Source organism: Sciurus carolinensis, chromosome 2 (assembly GCF_902686445.1).
Source record: "Sciurus carolinensis chromosome 2, mSciCar1.2, whole genome shotgun sequence".
Taxonomy (NCBI): Eukaryota; Metazoa; Chordata; class Mammalia; order Rodentia; family Sciuridae; genus Sciurus; species Sciurus carolinensis.
Genome location: NC_062214.1, coordinates 14,205,703 through 14,222,848, shown reverse-complemented (window position 1 = coordinate 14,222,848; position 17,146 = coordinate 14,205,703). Strand labels below are relative to the sequence as shown.

Below are 17,146 nucleotides of genomic sequence, written 5' to 3'. Positions count from 1 at the left end.
ATTATGCTTAAATGTTAGGACCTAAAATACCCTAGAACTATAATATGTCCTGCTCCATTTCCAACCTAAAGTTCCAAATCTAGTCCTAGATCAACAAGTGGAAAGATCACCGGCAACACTACCAGAAAAATGGTAGCAAAAACAACCTGTTCTTCCACCCCAGGATAATGTGCTTGCCCTTCATGAGATCCAAACCCAGAAAATTTGATTCCAAGGTGTTCCTGGATTGACCTAGGGAAATCTGTTGGGTGATAAAGAGAAGTCTATCAGAAAAACAGAAGTGCAAGAATTAATAAAATCTAATGTGAAATAGGACTCCAGGCTCTTTACAAATCTTAAGGGATTCCCAGCAAGGTTGGAGTGGGTGGTAAAGAAGAGGAGGAGGGAGATCCAGAGGCCCCATAGGTTTTATGTAGTTTTAAATGCACACTGTGCTATGCTTTGGATATGGTTTGAGTGTGGATCCCAAGAGTTCATGTGTTGGAAGCTCGGTCTCTAGCGTGGCAATAGTGAGAGGTCAAGTGGACCTTTGAAAGGCAGGGCCTAGTGGAAGGCAACTAGGCCACGGAGCAACACCTTTAGTAGTAATGAGTGCAGGTCTGGTGGGACAAGACTATCTCCCCTGAGTGGGCTGCTATAAGGGACCCAGTCATGTCCTGCATCTCTCCTCTGCATGCACCGTGCCCCTCTCTCACCCATGTTCCCATGTCCTCACCATGTGATGCCATTTGCCAAGAGCCAGCAGATGCTAGGGGCATGCTCCTCAATCTCCAGAACTATGAGCTAAATAAGTCTCTCTCTCTCTCTCTCTCTCTCTCTCTCTCTCTCTCTCTTTCTCTCTGTCTTTCTTGTTTTTTTGCTAGGGATTGAGCCCAGGGCCTCATGCATGTAACAGAAAATGGACTAATACACGGACTTTTATTTCTTTGTTTTGTTTTCATATCAAATAAGCATTTAGCTTTAGACAACAGGAAGGGCCTGGGAGAAGCACAGAAGAATTGGAGCCTCTCATCCAAGTCTGAGGCTGTAGTCTCAGGAGTGGTTATACAGGGGTTCCACCTAGGGAGAGAAGAATCAGAAACATGGGAAGATGCAAACTGTCCAGGGATGGGGTCTGAGATCCTAGGTCCACCGCGGCCTGAATCCTGCCTGCTAAGTGCCCCCCTCTCAAGAGCACGGAAATGTGCAGCGAAGGAACTGGGCCAAAGTGAGAGGGGTTCTGGACATGCCCGACTAAGGAGTTCTGATCTCCTCATCCCTTATCGCACAATCTAAATGTGAAGAGGAAAACGCTGCGTTATGACAAACTCTAAAGGGGGAGGCAATAGAAAATAATCAGCATAAAAATCCAATAATGGCTGAGGCGCTTAGAGGGCGCTTGGAGCTTGTCTTGCCCGAGTGTCCTCGTTAAACACGGGAGACGTGTGACACCCATTCGGTGAACTGAATGGAGCGTTTGCTGAGAGAGGGCGTCTGTTGGACCTCCCGGGCTCTGGGTCAACCTCACTTTAAAAGCTCTGATCGCAATGACACCAGCGGCACAGGTAGCGCTCCACCGCAGGCAGCGGTGCGGCAGCGAGCCGGCCTCACCTCAGTCCAGCGTCGTCCACGGCTCCACGCACTGCCGCTGGCACTGGTAGAAGCAACACTTCTTGGAGCCCTTGCAACTTCCATCACGCCGGCACCGAGGCAGCAGAACGAAGGCGCAGGAAAGAAAGAACTCCGGGCAATATCCGGGTTTCTGTTGAACTGTTGAAAAATGCCACTGGGTGACCCTGGGGCACTGAACTGTCGCTTCCAGGCATCAGCCCCAGCTCGTTCCCTGGACTCCATAGGAGACGTTCCCCTACCCCGGACACCCCCAGGACCAGGACCGCCACGCTTTACCTTCCTTCTTCAGGTTAGCCTGAGTCACGCGGAGGCAAAGGAGGATGGTCACAGCGAGGAGAGAGAGGCTGCTCAGCTTCATCACGCAAGAGAAACGCGGCGGGTGGTGGAGGTTGGAGGGTGGTATCCGCGCTGGCGGCGGGCCACCGGCAGGGGGCGCTGTGGCCGCGGGGCAAGAGGTCAGAGATGCGTGGCCTGCAAAGGCCGGCGGTTTTCCTTCTCCCCCAGGGAAGAGACAATAAAAAAACCTTGGGGTGTAACTTCTAGGAGCCCGCATGGACTGTCCTCTTTTCAGGCAGTTGAGGACTGGCCTGGCCCTTCCTGATTCTTGCTTTGTGCAGCAGATTTTGAGACAGGAAGAGGGGGTTGTCTTTCCCCAGCCTTGCATGGGGCGTGGCCAACCCCACTCTTCTCCCTGCAGAGCCAGAAGGACTGAAATCCCGCCCCCTCCAACACTGTTCAGATATGGGTGCGTTCGAGGTGCTTATCGCGTCAACTTTTAACCACCACCCACACCATCACAAGGACAAAGCAAGATAATGGACTGTGGGCGGCGTGTTGTCTAGATTTATGAAAAACGCCAATTCTTTGTGCATCATGGGTGTATAATTAACGTTTTATTCCTTAATTCCTTCCTTTGCCTCTCCATGAATGTGTAAATAGTTCATTTGCTGATAAAGTCAAAATCTAACTTGAGGTGATTTTGAAGTCCAGGACAAATTAGTCTTCAGGCTCTCTCTGTACTTCCAGTAAAAATGTGAGTTGTTCCTACTTGCTTGGTTGCTAAGAAGACACAAACACACACACACACACACACACAGAGTTATTAATGCACCCAGAGACTTGGAACCTAATATAAGAGGCAGAAGTTCCCTGGAGCAGTTACTACATCTATAACTCTTCTCTTTCTTTCTAGTGAAAGCTTATGGCTTGCTCTTTTTTTGCCTCTTTCTGCTGTGCCTCTGTGCTGCTCTCCTCTAGTTCTGGGCTGGCCTGTCCACATTTAGAAAAAAATGAAAATAGCTTCAAGTGTTTCCACTGTTATGTTCAAGATACGTGCTTACAGCTCCACACACTGACCTAGATCTTTGTTTTCAAGACAATTTGACATTCACTGCAATTTTATGATACCAAATTATGACAAAGATATTACATGAAACTGTATCCCAATTATAAGCATAAAATTCAAAATCCCAAATGAAAATTTACCCAGTGGATTTTGTCATATATAAAAATAGTGATACATCATGAACAAGCAGGGGTTTATTTCAACAAGTTACAGTTGGTTTAACATTCCAAATTACATTGATGAATAATTCTTACTAGAACATGGAGGGAAACCTGATTATCTCCATATCAGGTATAGAATATGTGAAAAAAATCATTTATCTGTTTATGATTGATAAAGTAGAAAATGATAACACAGTTTAAAAAATTCAATTATTTAATGTGATAATGAGCCTCTAACAAAAACCCTATAAGTGGAAAGCAATTGGAGGGTCATGAGAATATTAGCATTTCTTATTTCCAATGATGTTCTTCATAGAAATAGAAAAAGCAGTCATGAAATTCATTTGGAAAAATAAGAGGCCCAGAATAGACTAATCCTTAGTGAGAAAGGCTAAGCAGAAAGCATCACAATACCAGACCTTAAATTATACTACAGAGCTATAGTAACAAAACAACGTGGTGTTGGCACCAAAACAGACATGAAGACCAACAGAACAGAATAGAAGACACAGAGACAAACCTACATATACACAGTTATCTCATACTAGAAAAAGGTGCCATAAATATACATTGGAGAAAAGATAGCCTCTTCAACAAATGGTGCTGAGAAAACTGGAAATCCATATGCAGCAAAATGAAATTAGACTCCTATCTCTCACCCTGCACAAAACTCAACTCAAAGTGGATCAAGGACCTGAGACCCTGTGATTACTAGAAGAAAATGTAGGCCCAATCCTTCATGTCATCTCAGGAATTGACTTCCTCAACAAGACTCCTAAAGCACAAGAAGTAAAATCAAGAATCAATAAATGGAATGGTATCAAACTAAAAAGCTTCTTCACAGCAAAGGAAACAACCAAGAACATGAAGAGAGAGCCTGCAGAATGGGATAAAATCTTTGCCACCTGCGCCACAGATAGAGCATTAATCTCCAGAATACAGAAAGGACTCAAAAAACTTAACACCAAAAAACAACAACAACAACAACAACAAAAAAAACCCAATCCATAAATGGGCAAAGGAACTGAACAGGCATTTCACAAAGAAATATGAATGGTCAACAAATATATGAAAAAATGTTCAACATCTCTAGCAATTAGAGAAATGCAAATTAAAACTACAGAGATTCCATCTCACTCCAGTCAGAATGTCAACTATGAAGACTACAAGTAACAATAAATGTTGGTGAGGATGTGGTGGAAAATATACACTGATACATTGCTGGTAGGACTGCAAATTGGTGCGCCCACTATGGAAATCAGTCTGGAGATTCCTCAGAAAACTTGGAATAGACCCACCATTTGATGCAGTTATCCCACTCCTTGGTACATAAACAAAGGACTTAAAATCAGCATACTACAGTGATGGAGCCACATCAATGTTTATAGCAGCTCAGTTCACAGCAGTGAAACTATGGAACCAACCTAGATGCCCTTCAACAGATGGATGGATAAAGAAAATGTGGTATATATACACAATGGAATATTTCTCAGTCCTAACAAAGAATGAAATTAAGGCATTTGCAGGTAAGTGGATGGAACTTGAGACTATTATGCTAAGTGAAATAAGCCAGTCCCAGAAAACCAAAGGCCAAATGTTCTCTCTGATGCATGAATGCCAACACACAATGGAGGCAGGGGGAGAATAGAAGTTCATTGGATTAGACAAAGGGGAAAGAAAGGGAAGGGAGGGAGAATGAGAATAGGAACAAGAGTAAAATGAATTGGTCATAACTTTCCTACATTCACAAATGAATACACCACCAGTGTAACTTGGCATCATGTAAAACCACAGGAACGGGGAGTTATACCCCATGTAGGTATATTATGTCAAAATACACTCTACTGTCATGTATATCTAAAAAGAACAAATTTTTTAAATAGTTAAAAAAAAAAAAAAACCTTGTCCAAAACAACCATTTCAGAACCCTGAACTAAAATCAAAGCCTTGTCACAATCCATGAGTGATCACTGAAGGAAAAAAGGGGTAACACATCACCCCTAAAGAAGAGGGGGTCGGGAAAACACCATGCTCGGAACGCTCACATTTTGTTCCCAAAAACCTAGCCAAGTTAAGGGAACAATGAGAGCCAGTCCGGGCCAGAAAGTCCAGATACATATTATCTTGAAGGACACCGGCTCTCTCTGTGCACGCCGGGAACTAGAGCAAGCCGGGGTTATCTGTTGAAAGCCAGCTTCTTGCACGTCCGCCAGGACAGCTGCTCCTTGGGATGCTGATCATGCGAGTTCGCTAAGCAAGCTCACGCTGATGACATCACCACTTTGCAGCCTAACATAAACTCCCTCTCTGCGTGGGGACTGGTGTGGAATGGAGGACGCTGGAAGGGATACGTGTAGCTCATCTAACTGGCTGCCCCTGGGCAAGATCCCGTGACGGGGAGAGGGCACTGCTGGACAAAGCACCTTGAGGGACACAGGTGCTATTCGTTCAGCCGACTGCCACTGAATTCCTGCAGCAGTCACTGATCTCTCGCAAGCTTTCCCCTGTACACCATATGTCTCCCAGGCCATCTCTGGGTACTTTCTTTGTCTCTCTTGCAGTCTACCCTGCTGCCCTGGCACAACCGGGCTGTGGATGTGACTGGTGAATCTCACCAAGAACAGAAAGCTTTGTTACAATGTACTGGTCCTATTTCCTGTTGGGCTGCATGGTAGCCATGAAGACCAGCAGGCTTGCTCTGCAGTAGCTGCGAAATCCAGAAACTCAGCAACCACTTCAGAGAGGGATTTCCTCTTGCCCTCGAAAATTCTAGGCCCCACCCCCAAGTTGTCATTATTTCAACTATAGGGTGACTCCCTAAAAACCTCCTTTTTCAGGGTGTGTGTTTATTTCATGTAACTTCAATCTTGCTCTGTATGAACGACACTATTCTTGGGGCTTTTTTTTTTTTTTTTTTCATTCTGGGGATTGAACCAAGGGGTGCATACCACTGAGCTACATCCACGGCCCTTTCTTTTATTTATTTATTTATTTATTTATTTACTTATTTATTTATTTATTTATTTATATTTATTTATAGACAGGGTCTCACTCAGTTGCTGAGGCTGACCTCAAACTTGTGACCCTCCTGCCTCAGCTTCTGAGAATCTCAGATTATAGGCATGTGTCACCGCCACGCCCAGACCTGGCAATATTTTGACACTGCAGCTACTTCAGACGTGAGACTAATTGGAACTAACAAGAGAAAAGAGTGAAGAATGAGATGCCCAAAGTTTTTTTGTTTTTTTTCTTTTAATGGTTATTTTTTTTAAGTATCCTTTTTTTTTTAACCTTTTTTATTTATTTATATTTATGTGGTGCTGAGAATCAAACCCAGTGCCTCACACATGCTAGGCAAGCGCTCTACCACTGAGCTACAACCCCAGCTCCACCCAAAGGTTTTTGAAAATCTCATATTGGGGGGAAAGAGAAGGCCACATGCAGGTGTAAATTGTGCATTTGTCCATTACTGTGTACAGGCTAAGGAAGGAATGAAGACCCACCTTTGCCTGAATTTCAGGATTTGTGCAAACAGGAAGTAAAGGTCAATGAGGAGCTATTAACTACCTGCTGAAACATTGAAAATACTCCCCCCACACACATACATACAGCTCTTGAGACATCCAGGGGTATATTGGCTCACGGCACTTAAGCTCATCTCTGTCCAATCATTACTGACTAGTAAGCTAATGGAAGAGACTTCAGTGGCTGCACATGAGAAATAATTCAGACTTGACTAATTTACAAAATTAGTACAGGAGAGTAACTAAACAAATGATCAGTAACAAAGCAACACAAACTCCAGGGAGAGAAACTTATTTCTAAAGTTGGCACATTGTATTATGTAAAAATTTCAATTTCATTGAAAAAAACTATATGTCAAGAAACAAGAAAAGTGCCCATACACAGTGGGGAAAGGAAGTGATCCACAGAAATGGTCCTTACGGCATCCCAGACAATGGACTACTAGAGAAAGACTTTAAATCAGCTCTTGTGAATATATTCAAAGAACTAAAGGAATCTATGAAGAAGAGACTAAAAAAGAGATCGGGGCAGAGAAAGAGGGTGGAGTAGAACTCTGGTGATGGTTTCCCCACAAAAACATCAATCTGAACAATTATCCACATGTGAAAATACTTTCACTGGAGTTCAGGAAACAAGGCAAGAGATCACAGCCACTGGTTTGAGCACTGAAAAGGATACACAGGACAGCTTCGTATTACCTGTATCCCCACCCCAGCTGGGTGGTACAGAGAGAGCTACAGCTGCTTCAGGGAAGAGGAGGAAAATAACACAGGACTCTGCCTTGGACCTCAGCACGGGTGCCCACAGTAAAACACAGCACCTGCAGGTCCTCCTGGCCCCTGACTTCAGGACAAAACCTGTGGCCCACACCTTTTGACCCCAGTGGGAACACGTAGGCCCTGCCAGGCGGACTTGAGCTTCAGCTTACATCACTGCTGGCTGGGTGCAGCAGGCTTGGGTTTTCACAAACCTCAGCAGCAGGCAGGCCTCAGAAGTTTAGGGCTTTTGTTGTCCCCAGTGCTATGTCAGTCCTGAAAGCCACAGGATTTCATTCTAGTGCTAAGCCAGCCTCGAGGGCCAGGTAAGCCCAGCCTGGGATGTGCTACCCATGCCAGTCATTGGCTCGGGGGGCCCCCAGCACCAAAATGGTTGCAATGGTGGTGAGCTTAGGGACCATAGCAGATGTCCTGCACAGAATTTCTGGACAAGCATACTGTTGAAGGACATTCTCAGGCAAGACCAGACTGCAAACACTGGAATAAGTACCCACTTGCTTAATTCAAGACATGGATACAGGATAAAAATCAAGGATAATCAGGTAAAGGGACTGCAGTTGTAGCTCAGAGGTAGACTGCTTTCCTAGCATGTGTGAGGCACTGGGTTCAATCCTCAGTACCACATAAATATAAGTAAATAATATTGAAAGACCCTCCGTCCCCCTGTCCAAGGAAAATCACGCGAACACTGGCTGCAAAAGCAAGAGGCTATTTATTAGGTACACAGGCGCATGCGGGTGCGCAGCAAAACCTCAGCCGGAGCTTCGGTGAAGTGGGCACACCGGGCTTTGGGGTACAGGGTTTTTATAGGGTGAAGGGGCAGGTTTCACGCGGGGTAAGTAACAGGTTTCTTATTGGCCATCTAAGGGTAAGGTTATTTTTCTTCATGGTTCCTGCTTATCAATGTAACTGTGCTGCTAACTGTCTCAAGGACAAACAGGACTGCTGGGCCCCTGTGCTTAAGAGGGATATTTGTCTGAGGAATGTGCGGTAGCCTGGAAACCTTATCCGCCAAGGACGGGAGCGGGGCTCAGCCTCGACTCAGGGTTTGAGGCATGGAGCTGGGGCCTTTCAATATAAAGGTATAAAAAATACAATGGCACTTAAAAAAAGAATAACCAGGTAAACATGACATCACTAACTGGGCAGAATAAGGTACCATGACCTAAACTTAAATAGATGGAGATGTATAAACTCCCTAAGAATTCAAACTATCTGTTTTAAGGAAGTTAAATGAACTTGAAGAAGACACAGAGAAACAATTCAGAAATTTATTAGAGAATTTCACATAGAGGTTGGACTAATAAAAAAAAAAAAAAAGCAAACAAATCCTGAAGCTGAAAAATACATGAATGAAATATTTTAAATGCAGCATAGAGCATCAACAGTGAATTGATCAAGCAAAACAAGAATCTATAAACTTGGAGACAGTTTATTTGAAAACAGAGTAGAAAAAGAATAAAAAGGAAAGAAAAAAGCTTATGAGATTTCTGGGATGACATGAAAAAGGTTCCAAGGCATGGGTCATTGGCACCCGAGAGGAGATAGAGAAAAGAGGTAGAAAGCTATTTTTTTTTTTTTTAAAGAAATAACACAAGAAAACTTTTCAAACCTAGAGAAAGATCTAAACACCCAAGTACAGGAAAGACAAAGATCTTTGATCAGGTTCAATCCAAATAGGATTATTCCAAGACATATTATAATCCAAATTTCAAATGTCAAAGACAAGGAGAGGATCCTGAAGCAGCAAGAGAAAAGAAGCATATATCATATTAGGGAGTGTGATATACCTAATAGCAGACTTCCCAGCACAAGTTTTATAGGCCAGGAGAGGGTTTGATGGCATGTTCAAGGTGTTCGAGGAAAAAACCCTCCAAACCAATAATACTTACCCAGAAAACTTTCCTTGAAAAATAAAGGACAGATAAAGACTTTCAACATAAACAAAACCTGAAGGTGTTATCACCACCAGACCTGTTTTACAACAAATGCTAAAGAGAGTTACTCAAGTTGAAAGAAAATGAAGCTAATGAGTAACTTGAAAACATGTGAGCATATAAAACTCACTGATAAAAGTAAATACAGGGTCAAATTCAGAATACACTAACAAGGTAATGGTGGTGTTCAAATCACTTGTATTTTTAATATGAAGGTTAATAGACAAAACTGTTAAAGATAATAACTTTAACAATTTGTTAAAGGCATATGTACTATATAAAGATGTAAATTGTGACATCAAGAAGCCAAAATCTAGAGGGGCAATATAATTAAATTATAGAGTTTTCATTTTGAAAAGTTAAGATTGTTGTCAGCTTAAAGTAACTTTTTATAGTTATTAGATTTTGTTGTGTTATGACAACCAGAAAGCAAAAATCTATGACAGATACACTTTAAATAGGATAAGGAATCAAAACATGGTATTAGAGAAAAATTACTTACCTATACAGAAAGACTTTAAAAGAGGAAAAAAAGATCTGTGAAAACAACAACAACAAACAAAAAAACTAAAGGTAATTCTAAAATGGCAGTTGTAAGTTCTTATCTATCAATAATTACCTTGACTGTAAATTGATTAAATTCTCCGATTAAAACCCATCACATGGATGAATGAATAAAAAATCAAGAACCAACTATACTCTGTTTTTAAGTCTCATTTCACCTATCAGGACTTTCATAGAATAAAAGATGGAAAAAGATATTCCATGCAAATGGAAACCAAAAGACAGCAGGAGTAGCTATACTTACTTCAGGTAAAAACAGACTTTAGAAAACTATAAAAAGAGACAAAGATCATTAAGTAATGAAAAAAGGAATAAATTTAGGTTAAAACAGACTTTAGAAAACAACAAAAAGAGACAAAATCTTTAAATAATGATAAAGGAATCAATTCAGCAAGAGGACATAACAATTGTAAATAGACATGCAGACAACACTGGAGCCTCTACATTTATTTATAAATCTAAAGGAAATGATGGATAGCAGTATGAAATAATGAGAGACCTCAACACCTACTAACTTTCTGCAATGGACTGAGCATTAGATAGAAAAATCAAGAAGCATTAGGTTTAAGCTACATGCTAGACAAAATGCTCTTAAGAAATATTTACATTCTGTCCAACATTTGCAGGATATGTATTCTTCTCAATTGCATATAGAACATTCTCTGGGATAGATCATATTTTAGGCCACAAAACAAGTCTTCACATAGTTAAGAAGATTGAAGTAATAGCAAGCATCTTTTCTGACCACAGTGGAATAAAACTAAAAATTAAAAAAAAAAAACAGAAAGAACTTCAGAAATTTTTAAATACATGGAAATTGAACAATATGTTCTTTAATAACCAATGACTCAATTAGAAATTAAAAGGGAATTTTTTAAAGTTTTGAAATAAAGATGGAGGTACAATACACCTAAACTTAGGAGATACAGCAAAGGTAATTCTAAAAGGGGAGTATTGGAAATAATAACGATAAGAGCAGCAATCAATATATTTGCATGCTATCTGAGAGCATAGAGACTCATTGATACAAACAAGTTGAAAGTGAAAAATTGGAAAAAACTATTCTATGCAGATGGTAATAGCAAGAGAAGTGACTATATTAATATCAGACAAATAGACTAATTTAAAAATTACCATGAGACACTGTTTTGGTGTGGATATATGGTTTCCCCTAAAAGCTCATGTATGACACAATGTGAGAATGCCTAGAAGTGAAATGATTACATTATGAGAATTCTAACCTAATCAGTGGATTGATCCACTAATAAGGATTAACTACAGGGCAGGGGCAACTACAGGCAGATAGGTTATGGCTAGAGGAGATGGGTCACTGGGGATGTACCTTTGGGGTTTATATTTTGTTTATCTTTTGTCCCTGGTGAACAGAGTGCTCTCTCCTGGCTGGCATGTCCTGAGTTGCTTTCCTCCACCGTGCCCTTCCGCCATAATGTTCTGCCTCACCTTGAGCTATGGAGTCAGCTGATAATGGACTGAACTTCTGAAAAGTTGAGCTAAAACAAACTTTCCCTCCTCTAATTGTTCTTATCAGGTCTTTTGGTTACAGCAACTCAAAGACTGACTAAAACAGATACAATCAGAACATTCTATTATTGATAAAAGGATCAGTTTATCAAGAGGATATAATATTAGGAACATATACCTAGCATGTACCTACCAATGGAGTCTCTAAGGATTTAAACAAACATTTAAACTGAAGGAAGAAATAGTCCTACAAGAAAGGGTGAAGGTTTCAAATCCCCCTTCTAATAATGTGTGGAGCAACTAGACATAGCATCAACATAGAAAGAAAGGACCTGAACGGTGCTACAAACTGATTAGGCCTAAAAGACATGTGTAGAGTACTCTACCCCAAAACAGTAGGGTACACATTTTTCTCAAGTACACATGCAGCATACTCATGGATGGGCCACTTGTCAGGCCACCAAACAAGGCCAGTATGTTTACAAAGATTGAAATCATAACAAAATATCTTCTTCAACCCCAAGAGAATACAACTAGATATCAATAACAAAAGCAAAAGTAGAAAATTCACATGTAGGTGGCACATGCTTTTAAACAACCGATGAATCCAGAAAGAAAATATAAGTGAAATCGGAAAACACTTAGTAACTAACGAAATGGAAATGCCTCCTACCACAATCTTATGGGATGCGGTGAAACAGTGCTCAGAGGGAAATTTATAGCTATAATGATCTACATTAAGAAGAAATAGACAACTAATAATCTCACTGTTTGAGGAAAATAAGAACAAAATGAATCCAAACCTGGAGAAGAGAAGAAATAGTAAAAAGAGGAGATCAAATAACTGAAGTTGAGGCAGAGATTAATGACAATTTTCTTTCTCCCTTTTCCAAGTTTTATGTGTTCATAATTGAATCATGAATCGAATCAAAGGGATGGAAGCAAAGACTGCAATTTCCAGGTCATTTCTTAAAGCCAAAGCTGTTTGTACCTTGTTCCTGTCTACCAGCTGGGAAATAGGTATGGAAGCTGTCCATTCACAGCCATGACAATGAAGACAACACCCTTTGAATTGCAAGAACATCCTGGGAAATGGAGGGGCAAGAAGGAGGAGCCAGGGACACACTAGTTCTACAGTTGCTGAGCTGCCTTACCAGCCAGATTGCTCACACCAGGCTGCTTCCTGAGAGAAAAGAAACCATCTCTCTGGAGTTGTTCTGTGCTTTTTGACCCTCATGGCAGTTTAATCTGCATCCTCCTTTAGACAGAGTTAATTCCTTTGTTTTGCAAATAATAAGCCTACGATCTTCCTTCTTTCCTTCCTTCCTTCCTTCCTTCCTTCCTTCCTTCCTTCCTTCCTTCCTTCCTACCTTCCTTCCTCCTTTCTTTTCTTCCTTCCTTCCTTTCTTTCCCTTTCTTTCTTTCTTTCTTTCTTTCTTTCTTTCCTTTCTTCCTTTCTTCCTTTCTTCCTTTCTTCCTTTCTTCCTTTCTTCCTTTCTTCCTTTCTTCCTTTCTTCTTTCTCTTTTTGAGAGTCTTATTTCTGGAATAACCCCTACTCGTTGTTTTGGAACTTGACCTTATATCTTACACTGAATTGGATATAAAGAGGCCTGTTCCTGGGTTTCTTTTCTTCCTGTTGCTTACTCTTTCTGCCCCTTCATGCTGCTTACAAAACCAACATATTCCTTGTTGTCACTTGCAGGACATTTTTAGGGATCAGAGGTTCAAACATCCTCCACTTAATCATTTTCAAAATTTCAAGGCTATTCGCAAGAATCTGTTCTTCTGCAGAAACTCAAGTATTGCTTTTAAGTTCCTCCAAGGTCTATCACTGTCCCGGGTAGATAAATGAACAAAAGCAAAAATGGATTTTGAGTGTTGTACACTTCAAAAATAAATCAAAAGGGTAAATGTTGACATCTTCACTCTGGAGTTTTCCTATTTAGGAGCACAGTATGTCTTATTTATTATTATTATTATTATTATTATTATTATTATTACTATTTAACGTACTTCTAAAAAGTTTGAGAGCTTCCTTTTTTTAAAAGTTCTGCCTGCCTCTTGTTAAGTTTATCTGTAGGAATGGCTTAATTTTTTTGATATTATAAATAGGAAACATTTTCTTTCATTATGGCAAGTATATAACAAAATATGGTTTATCCTCACTTGTAAACTGTGTGGCCTATGGTGCTTACTTTACCTCTCTTATCTGTAAACTTTTTACAAAATTAAAGAAATATGCATAATGCTGATCAGAGAGAGTTTTTGTGAAAAATAAATGACTGTATATAATCTGGTAGGCACAGGACCTGGAGCAGTGAACAATAAAAAACATGGACCATTGTGACTTCCAATGGTGTATTTTATATTTGTCAGGCCAGAAGTTTGGGCGCTGCTCTCCCTGTACTGCAAGATGTCCTGATACCCAAGCCCTACCGCAGTAGGGGGCCTTGAACTGTGCTCCTGGAAGGGACAAAGGGTTACAGTACTTCCTGTTTTCTCACCCCCCACCAGGCCTCCCCATTTTCCACTCACAGGAAGAAGCCAACACAAAAAGAGTTGCTTGGAATTCCAGAAAGGCAGGACTGGACCAGACCACCAGCATGATCACACCCAGTGCCTTCCATTTAAATAGGCATCTGAGGCTCAGAGGAACAGAGATTTGCCTGGGGTTCACCCAAGGAGCAGAAAGAGTGCTGGGGCTGGCACTCAGGTCACCTGACTCCTGTGTGCTCTGCTGGTCCAAGCTGCTCCTCCTCCTGCAGCTTGGTCCTTCCCTGAGCTTCCTTGGACGAGGTTAAGTGGGGTAGGCGGGTCAGCATAGGAGACAAGTTCGCCCAACACATCCCCCACCCAACCCCTCCCCCGTTATCTTACTACCTGAGTCTGCCAGGCCTGATGTACCGATGTACCGTCCAATCTCTGGAGAACACATTATTCACTTAAGGTATCCAGGACTTAGTGCATCTTGCCTCCTCATTTGCATCTTAAAACAGAAGTCCAGCTGGGCATGGTGGCACACTTCTGCAATTCCAGCTACTTGAGAAGAAGGCAGGAGGGTCCCAAGGCCAAGATCAGCCTGGGCAGCTTAGCAAGACCCTATCTCAAATTTGAAATTTTACAAAGCAGCTGGGAATGTTGCTCAGTATTTGCCTGGCTTGTGTAATGCTCTGAGTTCAAGTCTCACTGTTGTGTGAAATCAATCAAGAGTACTCAGGCTGCCGTGTAGTCCAGTCATAGGGCTCCTGCTTAGAATGCACAAGACCTTGGGTTCAACAGCCGGCACCCTCCAAAAATAAAAATCAAGACTATCCGGTATAAGGGAACATTTTGAATAACTCTATTGATTTTGTAAAACTTCATTCCCTGAAATTCATCTTCACACAGAATGATACACAGCTCTCTGATGGTATTCTGTCCTTTAGAATTCCCCTCATCTATCACTCCTACCTTTGCTCCTTGTCATAGATGCGCTATTTTGTTGGAGTAGGAAAGCTGCCTTGGGATCCATCCTGCTCTCTGTCCTTTTGTCCATGACCGACTGGTTTTTCTTCTCTACGTGGACATCAGTCTGACATTCCTTTTGTGCTTTGATCACGCCCTTGGTCCTGCTTAGAATTCTGTGTCTGCCTTTGATCTTTCTTGTTCTCTGACTGTTCAGCTTGGATAAGCAGCTGCCGCGGATCCATCTCATGGCCCGCCCTGAAGGCCACAGAGAGGCCCTTGTTCTTGATTGGACATTCCCCGGGCAGTCTACCTGCATTTTGGAGCTGCAGTTGATATAGACAGGATTTGGTATGTGGCTTTGATTCTTGTCACACACTGGTCTACCTTGCATTGTACCTTGTCCATGTTAAAGTGGCCTTTGTTCTCTACTTAGATATTGGCCTGATGATCCACCTACACCGTGGCCATACCCTCGACCTGAATCAGCGTGTTCTATCCAATTATGGACATTGTCCTCTACCTCTACCTGCTGTATAATTAAGGTGCAAGGGCTGTTTGTGTACTGCCTGTGATTGAGTGGCTCTTATTTTCCACCTGGATGTTGGTCTGATGTTCTCATTTCATGCCATGCATGCCAGTAACATTGATTATATATTTGTTTCTAGTCATGATAATTATCACCTACTTGCTGTTTGACTTAGATCTTGGGACCCAGCTTGATTTTTACCTTTTTGTCTTGAATAGTGTTGACCTTATTGTCTACTTGAAAATCAACATGATCCATTTTGTAATTGGCTTTGCAACTCACCTGGTAATTGATAATGAGAATGTTTGGGCTCCATTATCTCCAGAGTTCCCTTTCTGCTCTTACCCTGGATCCTTTTCTAGTCAACACAATGATATTCCCACTATGGCTGTGCCTCTGGGTGGAGAAGACTCAAGTATCATCAGGGACAAGAAACCCTCCCTGAAGGGGTTTATGCCAGCACTCTAAAGCTCCAAAAAATGTCTTTTGATTTTGGGCCTGTCCATTGCAGGAATACCCACAACCCCCAAGCTTGTAGGAACAATGAGATCTCAGAGTCAAAAAGAAAATGATGCAGAAAGTGACCTTTTTATTGGCAAGCAATGGTTAGAGGAAGTTCCAGGTCTAGAAACTCTAAGGACAAGGAAGCATGAGCAGGTGGGGTCATGCGGGGACCAAGGATCTGAGACCACATGAGTCTGCATCTTGGAGTCCTCACACACTTCAGTGAGGTTGATGACACCTAGGGAGAGAGGGGATGTCACTGATGGGCAGGTAGTGAAGAGTGGGGTGAGCCTCTGTCCCTTTAGCTCCTGCTGCACATGGAGTGGGGGTTAGGTCACTAACTGTCAGCTGGGCCTAGCGATTCTGTGCTTGGCCTCTCTTCAGATGAAAAGTGACTTTTTGCAAAGGGGCAGGAAGCATCATCTGCCCTCCCTGGGCCTCAGTTTCCTCTCCTGGTGTTGCAAACATCCAGTTGGAACCTGTGGTTCCTTGCCACCTCTTGTACCTCTGATTTCATCTCTCCACGGCACACAGGATCTTTCTTCCTCCTCATCTACCTCTTTCCTGTATTAGAGGGAAAGAGCAGCTAAGCTCTTTGTAGTCTCAGAGGAGGACAGATGCACCCTGACAGGATGTAAGAACTCTCACTATGTGCGGAAAGAGAATGTTAACTACCTTAGTACTTTATACAAACATAAGGAAGAAATTGGGTTAGTTAACCTGAATATACGAAACAATAGGATCACACCATAAACTTATGCATATGCATATATAATTGGTGCATGTTCAAGAAATTTTAACAAGTAGAAAACAAGACACACTTTTCCCTACAGAAGAGGACAGAGCCTAAGAAAAATCCCAAGACAGTTTTCTTAACCAACCAGAGAGTGTATGACATGGGCAAAACCAGATTCCTGGCCAAGATGAAGAAGTTGGTCAAAAGGGGATTAGACTGCTCGGCCAATGTCCAAGGACAAGACATGGAATGTCTATCATGAATGATAGGGCAGATGACAAGAGGGCTACCAAGTCAGGCATCATATCCAAGTTAAATGGCAGGTACGTGACAATTACAGTCAACTAAAATCCTAATCAAGATCAAGGATGGTGCCAAGGTGCAAAGAAAAGCCCAGTCCAGCACTGATGTGAACCTACTGAGTACACATTCACAGACCAAATGGAGACCAGGACCAACCCCAAAGTAAGGGAGACACCTACCCCAGGGTTTAGGAGTAGCACATGAAGACTCCCTGGGACTATTATGGGA

General features: G+C 41.9%; 1 protein-coding gene across 4 annotated transcripts; it reads right to left on the bottom strand.

Moving 5' to 3' along the window:
- Nucleotides 1–855: 855 nt before the first annotated feature.
- LOC124972162 (WAP four-disulfide core domain protein 15A-like) lies at nucleotides 856–15,034 on the bottom strand. Of its 4 annotated transcripts, none has more exons than XM_047536413.1 (4): nucleotides 14,283–14,990; nucleotides 1,888–2,103; nucleotides 1,591–1,749; nucleotides 856–1,059 (listed from the first exon to the last, which is right to left on the bottom strand). In XM_047536413.1, exons 1-3 carry the CDS (start codon nucleotides 14,335–14,337, stop codon nucleotides 1,592–1,594), a joined length of 429 nt encoding a protein of 142 aa, XP_047392369.1. In that variant the 5' UTR covers nucleotides 14,338–14,990; the 3' UTR covers nucleotides 856–1,059; nucleotide 1,591. The 4 variants fall into 4 exon arrangements, with proteins under 4 accessions (XP_047392369.1, XP_047392386.1, XP_047392376.1 ...); XM_047536430.1 differs by lacking the exon at nucleotides 14,283–14,990 and adding an exon at nucleotides 13,938–14,073 and having other exon boundaries at nucleotides 860–1,059; nucleotides 1,888–2,046; XM_047536420.1 differs by having other exon boundaries at nucleotides 863–1,059; nucleotides 1,888–2,046; nucleotides 14,853–15,034.
- Between the last annotated feature and the right edge of the window lie 2,112 nt (nucleotides 15,035–17,146).

Coding starts and splice junctions, on each gene's coding strand:
- LOC124972162 (XM_047536413.1), bottom strand. CDS start 14,337: ATGTGTTCTCCAGAGATTGGACGGTACATCGGTACATCAGGCCTGGCA. Junction 2,104..14,282: donor ATCAGGCCTGGCAGACTCAG/GTAGTAAGATAA, acceptor CTGGGGGAGAAG/GAAAACCGCCGGCCTTTGCA. Junction 1,750..1,887: donor GGCTAACCTGAAGAAGGAAG/GTAAAGCGTGGC, acceptor ATTTTTCAACAG/TTCAACAGAAACCCGGATAT.